Source organism: Lepidochelys olivacea, assembly GCF_965140295.1.
Source record: "Lepidochelys olivacea isolate rLepOli2 genome assembly, chromosome: 1".
Lineage (NCBI taxonomy): Eukaryota > Metazoa > Chordata > Testudines > Cheloniidae > Lepidochelys > Lepidochelys olivacea.
This window is the reverse complement of record NC_140411.1, coordinates 343,546,693-343,564,319: the sequence shown is the minus strand read 5'-3', so window position 1 is coordinate 343,564,319 and position 17,627 is coordinate 343,546,693. Positions and strand designations below refer to the sequence as shown.

Below are 17,627 nucleotides of genomic sequence, written 5' to 3'. Positions count from 1 at the left end.
CCATTGGCTGAGTTTTGTTCTGAGTTGTCGCCTTCGACTGAATCCGTAACTCGGGGCAGCTCTCGGGGTGCACATGAAAGTAACTCTCAGCCAAGAGGAAAAGCATCGAAAAAAGATTTCCTTCAAAACGAAACTGACAAGATTTGTCCAGTGCAGCCCAACTTTGCGGGGAAAATTCATCCCTCAGGCATGTCCCCTGAAGTCAAATTTGGTCCTACTCTAACACAGCAACAACGGACACAATTGGTATAAAAACTGCACATGCTTTAGGGGAACTGGAAAGTATAATCATGGACTTGCAACTCTAAAAAGTCAGGCTTCTACCATCTGCACTAAAAGAGAGCTCCCTTAGCCAGCAGCAGTAGTAGGTCCCTTACCCTTTCTGGGAGTCTAGCCATTAGAGGGCACCACTCAGTTACTTACTTATACAAAGCCACTACACTATGGGTCTGGTTTTCCGCCTTTTCACTCCAATTTTACATTGCAGCAGTGCCATTAACTTCACTGGAATTATTTCTGGTTTACACCAGAATGAGACATTATGTCCCAAAACACATTTCTCAGGAGACTTTCATTATATTATTGTTATTATTACAATAGTGCTTAGAAGCTCCAGTCAGTGATCAGGTCCCTACTGTAGTAGGGACTGTACAAACATAGTAACAGACAGTCACTGCCCTGAAAAACAACGAGGTGTCCGGTGGCACCTTAAAGACTAACAGATTTATTTGGGCATAAGCTTTCGTGGGTAAAAAAACCCACTTCTTCAGATGCCCTGAAGAACTTATAACCTATCATAGCCAACTTAGACAAAGAGCTGGTCTACACTACAATTTCTTGCACTGCAAACAAGAGCTGACTCTACCGTGCCCCAGCTTGCCATAAAGCCCACAGGAAGCCACTTTATCCCCATTTCATAGATGAGGGGCAGAGCAGTAAAGGGTTTTGCCCTTAGATTATATAGAAAATCTATGGTAGAGCGGGGAATTGAACCTAGGTCACCTAAGTCAGAGTCTGAGCCACAAAACCATCCACATGCCCTTCGCCCTTAACCAAATCCACCAGCCTAATAGGTTTAAACTGAGTAACTAGTGGTCAAAAAACCCTGACTGATAAACTAGAAGAAATGGACAGCAGACCCCACAGCATTCTCAGTAAACAAACAAACAGGTTTCAAATGTAAACGATGAGAGCATATTTTTAACAAGCCATTTTACCTGCAGGTGGGTCCATTCTGTATTTATTCTCTTGACACCAACCGACTGGTCGAAGTCTGCAATCCAAGTAAAACAACCACTGGTCATAGGATTCAGTCTCCTCCAATCCCACATAGCGAAGGCGTAATCTTCCTCCAACATTTTCAACCACACTAACTATCCAGTACTGAAAAGGGTTCTGGGAATCCTGCAGCTCTATTAAGGAATCAACTGTAATGAGGTCTACAGGGTTTTTTCCTCGCAGAGGCTGTTTGAATAGAAGCAAAACTCCTTATTTTAAATTTTATTTGAAGACGTCTCAAGGAAACAGACGACAGCAGAAGATTATTTTTGTTTTTCACACCATCATCCAAGCTATCAGCAAACAGTCTGTTCTCCTTCTCTTTTACCCAACGGCTTCCAAGTGCAAATTCAGAAGAAAACAGAAAACAACAGTTGTGCTAATTTCTCAACCAACAAAAAAATAAAATTGCAGTTGGACCTTTTAGGATTCTTTGGAATCCACCTAGTAGGATTCTTCCTAAGGACTCAAGGCCCAGTCCTGCTAGGGGATTTCACCCCCTCTGACTTTAAGTGGTGTTTAGGGTCTATATCCCGTCACAGGACTGGGCCCTGAAATTAACCTAGAAGGCATGCTACTCAGAGCACGATCCTGAAAGCCCCCTGTGCACAGAGCTCTCATTCACCACGGACTTGATCCTGCTCCCACTGATGCCAGTGGCAAACCTCCCACTGATCTCAATGGGGGCAAGATTGGGGGAATTTGAAGGCCACTAAGTCCATGGAAGACACCCATTGACTTCAAAATGCATGAGATCAGGAGCTAAAAGACAGCGGATTTCTGGATCAGGCCCTCATAGCTGATTCTGTAAAGTGAAACAAGAGGTCCCAATGACAAGGTGTATTTCCTTACACACCGAGTACCTTCTAAGGCCCCAATCCTGCAAACATTTATGCACAGGCTCAGCTTTACCACTGTAGCACCGCCAACCTCAAGCACTCAAAACCATGAGTCAGGCTCTAAAAAAAAAAAAAAATCATGCAATTGGAATAAAAATCACGAGTGGGGTCCGCGCCCCAAAAATAATAAATTGTGGATTCTTTTTATTTCCCTTCGGGTTTCTGAGCCTTTAGAGTGCACTTGACTCACATTTTCAAGCTTTTCTATGAAATTCATGAGGGCTAGAAACATACTTTTTTTTTTTTTAAATGAAAGCTAATATTCTCATGCACAAATCTCTTGATTCCAGGAGTTGGGGCTTTAAGAAACACACTAAAAAAATCGTTAGATTCACGATAAAATTCCAAGAGTTGGCAACCCTGTTTCTGCAAGCAGTCCCACAGCAATGAAATTAAGCACGTGCGTAAGTGTTTGAAGGATCAGGGCCTAAACTGTTAGCTGTTTGTGTACCAAGCCTGTTGAAGGAAACAGACAGTAAATACCAATAGCTTTTATAGGGATTTCTAAAAGACTTTGCAAATGGTTCATACTAGGGCTGGTTGGAATAAAAAAAAAGGGGGGGAAGCCAGTATTTGAAAAAAAAAATGTCCCTTTTTTCCCCATTCCAAAAATTTGCAAAAATTTGAAATTCAAACTTCAGCCAGCATTAGAGTTGATCAACAAAATGGAGAGGAGGGTTGGAATCACAATATTTCTTTTGGAATTTGTTCCCATTTATTTTTAATATTGTAAAAAATAAGTTTGAAATTGTGTAACATGAACATTTTCAACCAGCTCTGTGAATAGTTGACACATCTCAGTGCAATACATTTGCTTATAGTATTAGCAACTTTCTTATTGAATTTATTAAATGCATCCATACAATCTCAAAGGATCATGTCATGGCAAAATGCTGTTTCTAAATATAACAACATCATGGAATTCTGATTTAATGTGATTTTTCTTCCATACAGTTGCTTCAGTGCAATAAAACATTCTTTAACATCAAAGGATATAGTAACACTGTAATGACTTAATTTATTATAATAGATGTCTGGCCATTATAAAGGTAATATTGCTTCTCTGATCTGCATGCTAGAAGCTAAGCCAAACAATCAGTTGTCACTTATCCATGAGAGCAGAATGCTAACATTAATATTTGGATTGTATTGAGTATTAATTTTGGGAGTACAGCAAGAACCCTTTTATGAACAGCTCCATACAGAAAATTACCTTGTTAAATCAATATGCAATGATAACAATGATCTGCAGTGCTGATTAACAGTAATTCTATTTACCAGTGGGTTACAAACTCAGCATGATGTCCTGTATTACCCACATACCTCACACATAACAGAGCAGAACACCATTAAATACAAGATTGCAAATTGTTTCTATCCAAGCTGCTGTTTCCTCCCTCCACACTTCTGCCCTTGTTGCCTGCCTGTTTCTTCTACCAACATCAAAGGAGGTAGGGTAGAGCCCACAATAGGGGCTTATTCTGATCCCATTCACACTGGTTTGGAATTGCACCAGGGTGAGATGGGCATCAAGCCCTTAGGCTCTCTGCATAGTCTAGCTGGGAGCATGAAAGTGACTGTGGATCCATCTGCCGTGATGCTATGTCTACACTACACCTTATGTCGACATAACTTAGGTTGTGTAGGGGTGTGACTAAATGACCCCCTGAGTGGCATAAATTACACCAACGTAAGTGCCAGTGTGGACAGCGCTGAGCTTCTACCGCCCACAGGGGCTGGAGTAGATAAGCCGCTGGGAGAGCTCTCTCCAGCTAAGAGCAGCTACATTATAGAGCTTACAGTTGCACCACTGTAGCCATGCCCTGTTTCTTTGAATGTTTAGGATTTTTGGCCTTGTGGACTGAAAAACCCTGGTGATATTCTACTAAGCCTACCCTGTGGCTAACTAGTGAAGTACCCACAGTCGTTAAAAACGAGTGTGTGTGTGTGTGTGTGACTTGCATGAGTGGGCAGAAACAAAACGATCAAAGCGAGGAGTGTCTTGAAATGCATCTGCATTTGAAAGGTAAATAAGTGTTTACACAGCTGTAAACCACACGTTTACTACTCTGAATCCATCCAAGGCAGGGCAGAAGACCAATCTCCTCAGGGAATATCCCAGCACTGCAGATCCTGCAAGCCTGTTCTGTATATGTCTGAACCACTAGGCGGTGCTACCATACATATTGCAGGCATCTCTTATCGCACCAATTGTTACTGTAAGCGATTGCGCCTGCAGGAAAATCATTCTGCCAAAACCCCAAGGAAGCATTCAGACGAGAGCACTGAGAGTCCTGACAGGGAAGCTGCCAATTTCACACAGTTTCAGGATGAAACCATAAATGGGGCCAAGATTTACCCGACGGGGACTGTGCGCCTTAGCGCATCTTGCCACGAACCTGGTTTGGGATTGGCACTTTTAAGTAAGCCTGACACGGGGTGAGTTTGGCATGGATGTCGTTCACCTTGCAAACATGCTCGGTGCCTCGAGCTTCAACCAGCTGGCTGTGTTTTTACACGTCCCCTCATCTCACCTGAGCAAAACAGAGAGACTCCCTGTTGCCAGCAGAGCTTTCGTGCACTAATCGCCAAATCCTGTCCCCAGAGTGACTGGACTTTGCGCTGGGGAGATCCAGGGGGTCAGAGGGAAAATGAATTCTCCCTACATGGGCAGAGCCACCCCACAGCTTTGTCTAGCATCGGCCTATGGACTGATCAGTGGATCCAGCGAATCTCCACCCCCACTTGTCTGCTGGCCCGACACCCTAACACCCGGCTGGCTGGAGAGACCTGTAGCGCTGTACTCCATGGGGCAGACCCCCTCAAGCCCCTCCCTCAAACTCCACAGTGAAGAGACGTAGATTCTTCTGCCTTTGGGGCTTCCTGTATCTCTTACTTGCGCCTACAGGTGATATGAACTCCCTCCTATAGGGTTCCAGTAGGAAGACACCTTTGACCTCAATGGGCACTGGATCAGCCCCATTAGGTTATGTCTACACTGTAGCTGGGAGGTGTGATCCTAGCATGGGTAGACAGACTCACGCTAGCTCTCCTTAAGTTAGTGCGCTAAAACTAGCAGTGTGGATGTTACGGCAGGAGCGGCGGCTCAAGCTAGCAGCCCAAGACCATGCCCACCTGGCCCCCGGGTCCAAACTGAGGTGGTTACCCCTATCATAGAATCATAGAATATCAGGGTTGGAAGGGACCTCAGGAGGTCATCTAGTCCAACCCCCTGCTCAAAGCAGGACCAATCCCCAACTAAATCATCCCAGCCAGGGCTTTTCAAGCCTGACCTTAAAAACTTCTAAGGAAGGAGATTCCACCACCTCCCTAGGTAACGCATTCCAGTGTTTCACCACCCTCCTAGTGAAAAAGTTTTTCCTAATATCCAACCTAAATCTCCCCCACTGCAACTTGAGACCATTACTCCTTGTTCTGTCATCTGCTACCACTGAGAACAGTCTAGAGCCATCCTCTTTGGAACCCCCTTTCAGGTAGTTGAAAGCAGCTATCAAATCCCCCCTCATTCTTCTCTTCCGTAGACTAAACCATCCCAGTTCCCTCAGCCTCTCCTCATAAGTCATGTGTTCCAGTCCCCTAATCATTTTTGTTGCCCAAGCCGCGGCCCCCGCTGCTATGTCCACACAGCTATTTTTAGCGGGCTAACTTAAATGGAGCTAGTGAGAGTCTATCTACCTATGCCAGGATCACACCTCCCAAGCGCAGTGCAGACACACCCAAAGGGGATACACAGACACTGCAAGCACAGAGCCCTATATTTTAATGTTGAGCATTGCTATAATACAAACATTGTGCCATGTTATTAAATATAAACTGCAATCTAATACATACGCCTTCCAGTAAATTTGCAGGTGCCGTTCGGGAACCTGTCAGATCGTGTATAAGAAATGCCGTCCAGTCAGTGTACTTCTCTTTGATTGCTGGGGGAAAAAATAAAAGAAACATTTAGCACTGCAGAGGACGCCACATACATTATAGAGCCACTTTCCATGGTCACGACAAGTATGGCCATGGGCTTATCAGCTCTGGGTGTTTGCTGTATCCAACAGAAAACAGAGCCAAGAGTTTAAAGTTTTAGATGCAAATACAGTTTCCACTATGAAAGAATAGGCCCCAAAGAGTCCACACGCACACACACAGAGTCATATCCTTAGCCGGTGGAAGTAGGTGTCGCTCCATGGAAGTCAAGGACATTGATTTACACCAGATGAGGAGGCGGATGACCAGCGGCATCTTCCCAATCACAAGCTTCATGTTCACCACTTAGGCTCACACTTGTTATAAAAGGTATCTCTGAATGTTTTATAAATCACCCCAGAGGACAAAAGCCATGATCACATCCAACCCACTGACAAGGCGGTAACATGGAAACTCCACACCGCATTCTTCCCAGGTAACAGACAAAGCAGCCCTTAGGACATCACTAACTAGCTACTGAATAAATATGTTTGTGAAAAGCTAAGGAAGGATTGAATCAAATTCCTAGGTACTTCTATTCTGCTTCATAAAATCTGATCCACTATCTTCTAGCCAAACAACACACACCTGTATCTTCTTAGGATTTAGCATTAACTAATTTGTTAGATTTAAGCTGGAATTTACAAAGCCATCTGTGGGATTTAGATACGCAATTCCTTTTAAAAGGAGTGGAAACTGGGCACTCAAGCCCCTTCGGGAACTCAGAAAGCCTCAGTCTTAGTACAAAAAACCTCCTGTAATTAATCTTGTGTTTTTGCAACTGAGGAGCTCTGAGGATACATTCTAATTTCACCTGCCTATAATTGGGAGTTAGAGATCAGATTTTTTTTTTCAGACCCAATTTACACAAGGGTTAGATAATATACTGATATACAGAGATACTGTTATATTTCTAAACATAGCAATGTTAGCTGCAAAAGAAAAAAAATTATAGTCAAAGGAAAATTGGAAGCTTCATTCAGAACAAGCAACTGGATAGAGGATTTAGAGACCATCATCCCCTAGCGGCATGCAGTAACTATATAGTGCTAAAAACACAGGGTCAGATCCTCAGCGACTGTTGGCTGGCATAGCTCCACTGACGTCAATGAAGCTATGCCAGCTTACACCAGTGGAAGATCTGGCCTAACTGATGTGGAATCCTTTTGTTTGCGGTCTGAGAAACTTTCAGATTAGCCAAGAAAGCTTAAAATCCTGATTGTAAATCTTGGAAATCATATCATATTCTTTTGCATTTCTGTACAGCACCTTCCACACTGGATTTTCTAAGCACTTTGTAAATATTAATTAGATGGCACTACCTGAGAGGTTGGTATAATCCTGGAGAAACTGAGGCAGATAGCAGTTGCATGCCAAGTTTCCTGACAGGGTGCCTACCCTTTTGAAGGTGCAATATATACCTGCAAAACTTCTATCTGCTTTTTTTTGTACCTGCAACACATGTGGTGGCTGCAAATCTGAATGCTTGCATCTCTAACAAGGCTGTTTGCACTTGCAGTCGGGTAGCTAGAGCGACAAGTATTCAGATTTGTACAGTATGTCAAGTGCAGACACAACAGTGCAAGCGCAAATGTTGCAGGCTCAATTTTCACTTCGAGATGAGGAGTCCAGGCCGAAGCCCTTTTAAACAAGTACAATAACAGGGTTCAAAAAAGAACTAGATAAATTCATGGAGGACAGGTCCATCAGTGGCTATTAGCCAGGATGGGCAGGAATGGTGTCCCTAGCCTCTCTTTGCCAGAAGCTGGGAATAAGCTACAGGGGATGGCTCACTTGATGATTATCTGTTCTGTTCATTCCCTCTGGAGCACCTGGCACTGGCCACTGTCGGAAGACAGGACACTGGGCTAGATGGACCTTTGGTCCGACCCTGTAGGGACATTCTTACCCTTTAGTGACTTGCCCGGGGGTGCCCAGTACGTCTACGCCACTATGAGAAAGCCACTATGAGAAATAACTCAGAACTTAAAGCATCGACTTGGGAACTGATTTTCTCATACACTCCGGCCACCTTATGCTGCTCCGGTGGCAGAGAAGGACCTTAAAGGGTATGTCTCTGCTGCAATCCCAGGGTACAAGTGCACCTCGCAGAGATATACCCAGCCAGCTATCTAGCCAGCTTAGGTACCGGAAGAGCAAAGCTGCAGCAACCCGGCCTTCAGCGGCAGCTGTACAAGCCCGCCTGGAACCCTGGGAAATCACTTGTGGGGCTGGCCTGTGCTGAAGCACATGAGGCCACGGCCTCACCGCTCTAGTACCTGAGCTTAGACAGGTCTCTGCAAGCGGCAATCGCATCCTGGGATTGCAGTGTAGACATAGCCTAAGAGGGTAGAAGTGCCCTCCGGGAAATGCCCCCAGCATACAAAGGCTCCAGTGCCCCAACACCCAGTCCCGACACAGGGAGCACGTCACGAGCAGGAAAAGGGTGTGGCCAGAGTTCATTGCGATCTGCCTCTTTTTTTGATTCTCACGGCCCACAAGGCAGAATGGGAGTCAGAGGAGCTCAGAATCCTCTCTCACTGAGAAGGCCCGCAGGCTTGTCTACACATAGCGCTATTCCGGAATTGATGCATGGGTGGACACACTTATTCTAAAATAGGAATGTCCATACATAAAGTTACTTAGGGATAGTTATTGTACTTGAAGTTCACACCCTACATTAATTCAAATTAGCTTTCAAGTGTAGACAAGCCCCCAAAAGTCACCTGAAAGCAATTCTGGCTGTTGGTGCCAAGTTCCACAGGAGAGTCAAAAGCAACGCATAATGACGGGTATTGAAGGTGCTGATAGATTTAATTTTATCTGCATGAATGTGCAACTTCTTTCCACTACCCAAAGGCAAAGGCAGCTTCCATATCATATCCAGCTCGGAAGCCCGACAGGCTAGGCTCCAAACAAATGGAAAGAATACAGCTGCTGCAGAAGTTGGCCTGACACTACCTTCTTCCTGACCTTCCCCACAAAGTGAAGGCTGGACCTTGGGAGATAATTTATGCCATTTGTCTTGAACAAGGGCTGGGCCACCCCCGATTTGAAGATTACTGGGCCCAGACTTTGCTCACAGGCTTTCACCAACAAAGGCAGCACAATTCCTCAAGGCCACCAAGAAGTAAATTTTTACACAGGTTTGCCACTTCCTGCTCCTTCCCAGAGGAAACCACATTGAGTCAGCTGCATTCTGGGCCTTCCTTAACTAAAAGGATTTGCTTCTTTGTGATTAGGCTGCAGCGTTCCTGAACCAAAAGCTTCAGGCAGCCCCATAAGATACCAGCCCATCATTTTACCCTGCTCTGTACACAAGGGAAAGTCACCTGTTAATTCACTGATAGGAGTGATAATGCTGTTAGCTGGCCTACAGCCAGACTGACGGGAATCCAAAACCTTCTGAGCGCTTGCAAATCAGAGCCATTAATTTGCTGTCGCGCTCATTTCTCCAGAAGTTATGGGGCTTGAGAAAGTAGCGAAATAGCTCCATAATCTGAAATTTTATGCCAGACTTAAATGTAGGAGTAAATTCTGATATTTGGTGGGAACTGAAACTGTCTAGTCTGTTTATCTGAGTATTTCTGAGACACCTAATGATGCTGCTGTGCTAGGTAAGGACCAACTACCAAGGACTTGATCTAGCTCCCACTGAAGTGAGTCGAATGCTGCAGCTGACTTTAGTGGGAACAGGACTGGACCTAAAAGGTGTCAAAAGATGAAATAATTCCACCAGAGACCCAAAAGCCATGGGTGAGATTGTGCCCTTATGCACAACTCTGTGTAGGCCGCAGCACCTGCAGACTAACCTCTTCTTCCTTCTTGCTCTGAAGGTGAAGTGATTTACTGCAGCCCTTCAAAGATGCAACCTATTCCCCTTCCCCAGCCACCAGAGCATTGGGGGAGGAGGAGCCATGTCTCCACTGAATCGCCGACCCCTTGCTCGCTAAAGGGAGTGAGTGGAATTCAGCCACTGCACTCCACACAGCACATGAAGATCTGGGTAAGTCTAGCAAGGTAGTCTAGGAAGGGAGCTTACTGCATAGTCGTGCGAGGGCTATTCACAAGCTGGCCCTAGATCAGTACTTGTTTTCAAGTGCATGGGAGTCAGTAGCATTTCTACCATTAGCGATACACCGATCAGTATTTGGTAGCTGAGGTAATACCCCCGGATGCTGTATTGTTCTAACCATGGATCGCATTCCTTCTGTGCAGCATTTCACATGTCCCAGACACAGGCTGAACATTTACCTGAGGACTCCTCTCCCCGCCCCCATGAGGCAGAAAACGTTTATTCTCCCCATATGACCCACCCGGAAACCGAGGCGCAGACAGATCAAGCACCAAAGTGCCGAATGTGGGCATTCACTTCGAGTGCCCAAAGTGAGCCTAATATCCAGAGGCGCTCAGCACCCACAACTCCAAGTGAAGTCAATGAAAGCCACGGGTGATCAGCGTCTCTGGAAAAAAATCAAGCCCAGAGGGTCTCCAGGAGGAGAGCCAAAACCAGAGGCTGCTTTTGTCCAAGGGGCCTGATCCAAAGCCCTTTGAAGCCAACAGGAGCTATTAACTAATGAGTTTTGGGTTAGCTGTGCAGAAGTTCTGGTAGGGGAGTCAGCGCTGTTTCTAGGTCTGAGCCCCATTTCTCAATGCTTTGGGCATTTGTCGTGGGGTAGCACTTTGACCACTGACTCTTAAGCCCCTAGGCGCTGATGGGCAGGAAAGCAAGCATATGGGGGTGATGGCAGCTGATCAGCAGCTCGAAAAATGCCAGTGAAGCCTCCATGGCAGACTTAGGAGTCTAAAGAGGCAGATAGGTGCTGAAGGACGTTTAGAAATCTGGCCCCTGACATGTCAAAGTGAGTGACAGAGACAGGATCAGAACTCAGGACTCCCAACACTGGCTCTTTCCTCTCCTATGCGCCTTCTTTAAAAGCCCATTCTCTAATGGCATTTGAACTATGTAGTCAGTTTTACAGAGCCAAAGATCTTCCAAATGTATTTAAATTAGCAAAATTAAAAGTACTGTATCTTAGCTTGTGTAAAATAATGATTAAACTAGTCTCTAACTTCCCCATATCTTATGTAGCACCATTTTTGCATCAATTTCTCTGGCGGAACCAGGAGATTTATGGCCTTTAATATATTTAAAGCACAGCAATAGCTGGAAGAGAAACTATGTATAAATGCCTTCTTTTTTTCACCATTCCTGGTCTCTGTTCTATTCCTGTCTGCTTGCTTTAGAATCAGAAACTCCAGTCTAATCTGAAACACCAGTGGGAACACAGGAATTGCCATATAGAATCAAATCAGAACAATGGTCCAGGTAATCTAGTATCCTGTCTCTAATAATGGCGAGTGGCAGATTCACCAAAGGAAGCTAGCCGAGCTACGGGACAACAAGCTGCATTGTATTTTGGCTCACACATCAATTAAGTTGTCAGCCCAGTTCTGACGCTGACGCTTTGTGCTTAGTGATGATGTGGGACGCAGACAGAACCCAGTTTGGAATTTTCAGGGCTGGCAGGCAGAAAAAAAAACCACCCAGGATTTTCCAAATGCCTAGTGATTTTGGATGCATCAATTTTCAGCTGCCCAGTTTTCAGAAAGTGCTATACACCCGGCCCCTTGTAAATCAAGCCCCTTTTAAGCTGTCTCAACCTGAGTACCCAAAATCACAATGCACTTTTTATAATCTTGGCCGTTGTTTTTTTACACTGATTTCAACCAACTCAACAGCAGTTGCCTGACTTCCTCACGGTCATCTCTTTTGGGTCTTTGTCCTAACTGCTCTCATTTTCTTTTTTCTAAATAGTGATCTATGGGGCTGAGGTAACTTTGTGTCTCTTCCTTCAACAGGGACATTTTTATTGCAGACTCTTCTTAGGTTCTCCCACACAGGACCTGTCATGCTGAATCTATCTGTAGGATCTAAGCCAACTTCTGCCATTTCACGGAAGTCAGATCGAACAAAGAAAGCCAGCTCAACAAATTCTTTCAAACAGCTTTCTTTCATCCAGCACGGTAGTTTTCTCCTCATAATTCACTACAGAAGCAATGCTTTACCACGTGATCACTGAAACCTTTAGACAGACTCCCACAGATTTTTTGTGGGGAAGGGGAAGTAGAGTGTAGCCAACTGATTCAAAGCCACGCAGACAGCATTGCATGTTCGCTTTGGTGGGGTTTTTAAATTAACTGCCCTAATCCAAATTCTGATCACAATGCATTTATATTCTCATCATCTCTTTGAAAGCCATTCAGCATTACTTCTGCCTGGACTGTGTGCCACTTACACAGACGAGGTGGGTGAGGTAATATCTTTTATTGGACCAACAACACTGTATGAGACTTTATACCGACAGGAAACATCCTTTGCTTTGTAAATCCAATAGATTTCCGGTTCAGAGACTTTAAGATGGTTTTGCTGGGGTGGAGACTCTGATCTGGTGTTCAATGTGTGAATTCACTCTGGGTAGGGATAAGCGCCCAAGGTCGTCTGCATCATTTAACCCTCTGCAGTGGAGCTGTGCAGAGGATCCCTCCCAAAGCGACCTATGCACAAAAAGAGGGGTGGCTCTAAATAGGCCAGCAGACAAGGCAGCATTCAAGGTGGGCTGGGGTGTTGCCATGGGACTACAATGGAACTATTCATGGTACTGTGTGTTCTTGGAATGCTTGCTCGTGTCCATTTCAGTAGACGTGTGTAGGAAGGTTTTACCCGAGCGGTCCCCGTCGGGTCGGCTGTGGAGCCCCCTGGAGTGGCGCCTTCATGGCGGTGCATATAGGTCCCTGACGACCTGCTGCCTGCTCAGTTCCTTCTTGCCGGAATACTCCGACAGAGGGGGAGGCGGGCGGGATTTGGAATGGACATGAGCAACACATCTCAGAGAACAACAGTTACAAGATGGTAAGTAACCGTTTTTTCTTCTTTGAGTGCTTGCTTGTGTCCATGCCAATAAGTGACTCCCAAGCAGTTTCCCTGGAGGAGGGGTCGGAGTTTACAGAGTTGCTGAATGCAGGACTGCCCTGCTGAAGGCCGCATCGTTTCTCGCCTGTTGACTGATGGTGTGGATGGAAGACAACTTTGCTGCCTTGCATATGTCCTGAATAGGGACTTGCATGCAGAATGCGGTGAAGAAGCCTGCACTGTTGTGGAGTGCGCCCTCAGTGTTGGGGCAGGGATCTTAGCCAGGTCATAGCACATTCTGATGCAGGACGTGATCCACAACCACATAGAATCAGAGTTACGAGATGGTAAGTAACCGTGTTATAGTCTCAGTGCAGGATCAGGCCTTGAGACAGAGGGTGTGTGCACCATTGCCCTCAACTGGATGGAATGTTAGATCTGTTCCAGCATATGTGATTTCGTTTCCCATGAAACACACGTCTACAGAGGATACAAACAGCTACACTAACAGATCTCCTGTAGCTCAAGTTGTGCAACCCTGTGTTATTTGGAGAGGTTTAGCAGGTGACCTTGGAGCCACAGATTCGTTGCACATAGGTAGGCTTGGAAGAATTAATTTTTTCTTGGTAAATGTTGATCAATGTCAATTTCACCATAAGCACACATACACTGTCGACTGTCATTAAATAACTATAATCTAACCCTCCTATTGTCTGGCATCCTCCCAGCTCCCCACCACTGTGAACATTTAAATTGATAAAAACAAAAACAAAATACTTAAAACCCACAATTTTGCACAACTGAAAGTGTAAGTCAATAAAAATTGGAAAAAATGCATAAAATAAACCAATATTATCCACTTAAATTATAAAATAAAAGATCTAATTCTGCCAAGTCTACACATAAGTGTATGTGCAAGTGCTTCTTTGGGGCCTTCTTCACTGAATTCAGGAATCAGTGCAGATGTTCCTCCTTTCTCTTCTGGGGCTAGAAGGCCAGCCATATTTTCACCGACACTGAATCCTACATTAAAGACTTTTTTTCCAATAAAAATGCAACTGAAGCAACTGAAGCAAAGTAAACTGGTTAGAAACATAGGGACAGGTTCTGCTCTTCCTTGCATCTACATACATCCACACTAGCTGGACTAATGGACAAAAATGATTAGGGGTCTAGAACACATGACTTATGAGGAGAGGCTGAGGGAGCTGGGATTGTTTAGCCTGCAGAAGAGAAGAATGAGGGGGGATTTGATAGCTGCTTTCAACTACCTGAAAGGGGGTTCCAAAGAGGATGGCTCTAGACTGTTCTCAATGGTAGCAGATGACAGAACAAGGAGTAATGGTCTCAAGTTGCAGTGGGGGAGGTTTAGATTAGATATTAGGAAAAACTTTTTCACTAAGAGGGTGGTGAAACACTGGAATGGGTTACCTAGGGAGGTGGTAGAATCTCCATCCTTAGAGGTTTTTAAGGTCAGGCTTGACAAAGCCCTGGCTGGGATGATTTAACTGGGAATTGGTCCTGCTTCGAGCAGGGGGTTGGACTAGATGACCTTCAGGGGTCCCTTCCAACCCTGATATTCTATGATTCTATGACTAAGGCCACCGGAACCACTCCAGATTTACGCTGGTGTACAGAGAGCAAAGTTCGATGCAAAAGCTCCATCTGCAGAAAGCCCCTCTTTACTGCATCACTCTTCTGCATGCATCTTCCATGTGTAAAATACAAAGCTCCACTACCCCCTTAAACCAGAGAACATTCATTTCAAACAGTAGCTCCCAATTTGGAAATAAAAAGAAAAGTGAGCAAATGCAATTTTTAAAGCACAGTAAAAAACAATCAACTACTTTAACACAAAGGCTGCATTTATTCCTTGGACCTTCCTGAGAGTCTTAGGAGGGATTTAAGGCTTAAATGGGGTTCAGAGCCACCAAAAATGTGTACCATGCACAAAAACAATTTCAGAGCTTCTTTCAACTCTGCCCCCTATACAACCTCACCTCGCCGTCACCTCTAGTCTTAGGACTGTCCTAATTCCCCACTTGCTCCCTGTGCTCCTCTCACCTCACTTATCCATTCATCTCCTTTTCCTGGGCAAAGGATTCTGGGACACACTGGGGAATTAAAGGCTGCAGACAATCGCACACAAATAGGGCAGGTGAGCTGCTGAGGGCGGGTTGCTGGGTTAAATGGTGCAGGAAGCTGTACATGGTATCCCTAGAGCCAGTTACCCCAGTAGCCTTTCTCCAGTCTTCACTGTCAGCTCTTCAGAAAAGGGACTTTGTTAGTGCTAGTAAGACCTCAGTTGGAGTGTTATGTCCAGTTCTGGGCACCACATTTCAGGAAAGATGTGGACAAATTGGAGAAAGTCCAGGGGAGAGCAACAAAAATAATTAAAGGTCTAGAAAATGTGACCTATTAGGAAAGATTGAGAAAATTGGGTTTGTTTAGTCTGGGGGGAAAAGAAGACTGAGGGGGTACATGATAACAGTTTTCAAGTACACCTCTACCCCGATATAACGCGGTCCTCAGGAACCAAAACATCTTACCGTCTTATAGGTGAGACCGCGTTATATCGGGGTAGGGAGAGGAACCGCTCCCCGCCCCAGCTCACCTCCGCTCCGCCTCCACCTCCTCCCCTGAGTGCTCCGCTGCCACTCCGCTTCTTCCTCCCTCCCTTCCAGGCTTCCCTTGCCAAACAGCTGATTGGCGCGGCAAGCCTGGAAGGGAGGAGAAGCGGAGCTGCGGCGCGCTTGTGGGAGGAGGCGGAGTGGAGGTGAGCTGGGGGGCAGAGGGGGTGCGGCAAGTAAGGGTAGGGATGCAGAGGAACCGCTTATGGTAACATGAATTCAGATATAAGGAGGTAAAGCAGCCCCGCTCCTCGGAGCGCTGCTTTACCGCGTTATATACAAATTTGTGTTATATCGGACCGCATTATATCGGGGAGGGGTGTACATAAAAAGTTGTTTCAAGGAGGAGAGTTGAAAATTGTTCTTCTTAACCTCTGAGGACAGGACAAGAAGCAAGGGGTTTAAATGGCAGCAAGGGAGGTTTAGGTTGGACATTAGGAAAAACTTCCTAACTGTCAGGGTAGTTAAGCACTGGAATAAATTGCCTAGGGAGGTTGTAGAATCTAAGTCACTTAAGGTTTTTAAGAACAGATTAGACAAACAACTAACAGGAGTCCTGCCGTGAGTGCAGGGGACTGGACTAGATGACCTACTGAGGTCCCTTCCAGTCCTACACTTCTATGATTCTATATAAACACACTAGAGAGCTGGTAGCTAATTGGAAACTGTTGTTTCAGCAGTGCTGATAACACGATAACAATAGAGGGGAAAAGGCACAAGTGCTCCCATTAAAATAACAGACTGTAATGTTGGGGCTGAAGAGCAATACATGCTGTGGTCGAGTGGATAGACCATGGGCCTACAAGCCAAGAACCTACTGTTCTATCCGTGCCAGTGACTCACTCTGTGATACAGCGGCAACCTATTAACCTCGCTGAGCCTTAGTTTGGCCATTTGTATGATGGGGATAATATTTATCTAGCTCACAAGGGAGTTAAGAGACTATGTTTGCAATCCCATGAAACCCTTGTGTCTGAAGAGCTATATTCAGTAAGACCAGGTATTACTACAATATTGCCAACTCTTGGGAGTTTCATGATAGTTGGTCCTTTTTTTAAAGCCACAGCTCCTGGAGTACATGAGGATCCTGGTTTTTTCTTTTTCTTAAAAATAATTGGCTAGCTGTAGAGAAAAGCCCAAAGCCTACTGGCTCAAAAACCAATAAAAAGAACCCACATGTTTGTTTAAAATCTCATGATTTTTAAGCCAATTTTATGATTGAGGAGAGGTGGGGCAGGCTGACTCATTCTTTTTGAATGCTTGGGATTGGCAATCTACGTGATACATTTTCTCCTCCGCCAGTCACAGGATTCATACTCTGCTTTTGGTTTCCAGTATCAGCAAGTGGGTCAACAATAGTTTCTTTTGCCACCAGCAGCACTGTACAGTAGGCAAATCTACAATTTCTTCCATTAGACTCTCTTATCTTCCTAGGTTCCATTCCGGCGCTTTGTCCTTGAAAGAACAAAAACAACCAGCCCAGAGGCAATGATGATCAAAGCTCAGGTTAGGCGGATGGGTCATGTGATCAGAACGGGTAGTATTAGACTCCTGGAAAAAGTCCTCTATGGTGAGCTGAAACTCGGCAAGCCCAAGAAGAACAGTCAAAGTAAACACTTCAAAGACACGCTTAAGCAAAATCTCAGCTCATGTGGTACACTGATAACTTGGAAGACACAGCCAAAGACAGATCTGAATGGAGAACCACTACCAATGAAGGTTGTGCAACACTTTGACAAAGACAGATGCGAAAGACTGATTGAAAAAAGAATCAAGTGTCATGCCAAATCTTCAGTGGGATCCTAAACATTCTTATATGATGTCTGTTTGCAAGTCTTGCTCTGCACAGATCGGACAGTACAGCCACAAGAGAACACACAAGATACCGTGACAACATTGCTGCATAGGATGGACAGCCATATGGGTATC

The 17,627-nt window shown here is 45.1% G+C and overlaps 1 protein-coding gene across 1 annotated transcript in view; it reads right to left on the bottom strand.

Moving 5' to 3' along the window:
* Nucleotides 1–17,627, bottom strand: part of SFMBT2 (Scm like with four mbt domains 2) — a 193,245-nt gene that overhangs the window by 95,647 nt on the left and 79,971 nt on the right. The window contains exons 5-6 of the mRNA XM_084636621.1: nt 6,030–6,118; nt 1,218–1,464 (exon numbers count right to left, since the gene is read on the bottom strand). Of these exons, the coding sequence (XP_084492747.1) occupies nt 1,218–1,464; nt 6,030–6,118 (336 nt within the window). The remainder of the gene's footprint in view (nt 1–1,217; nt 1,465–6,029; nt 6,119–17,627) is intronic.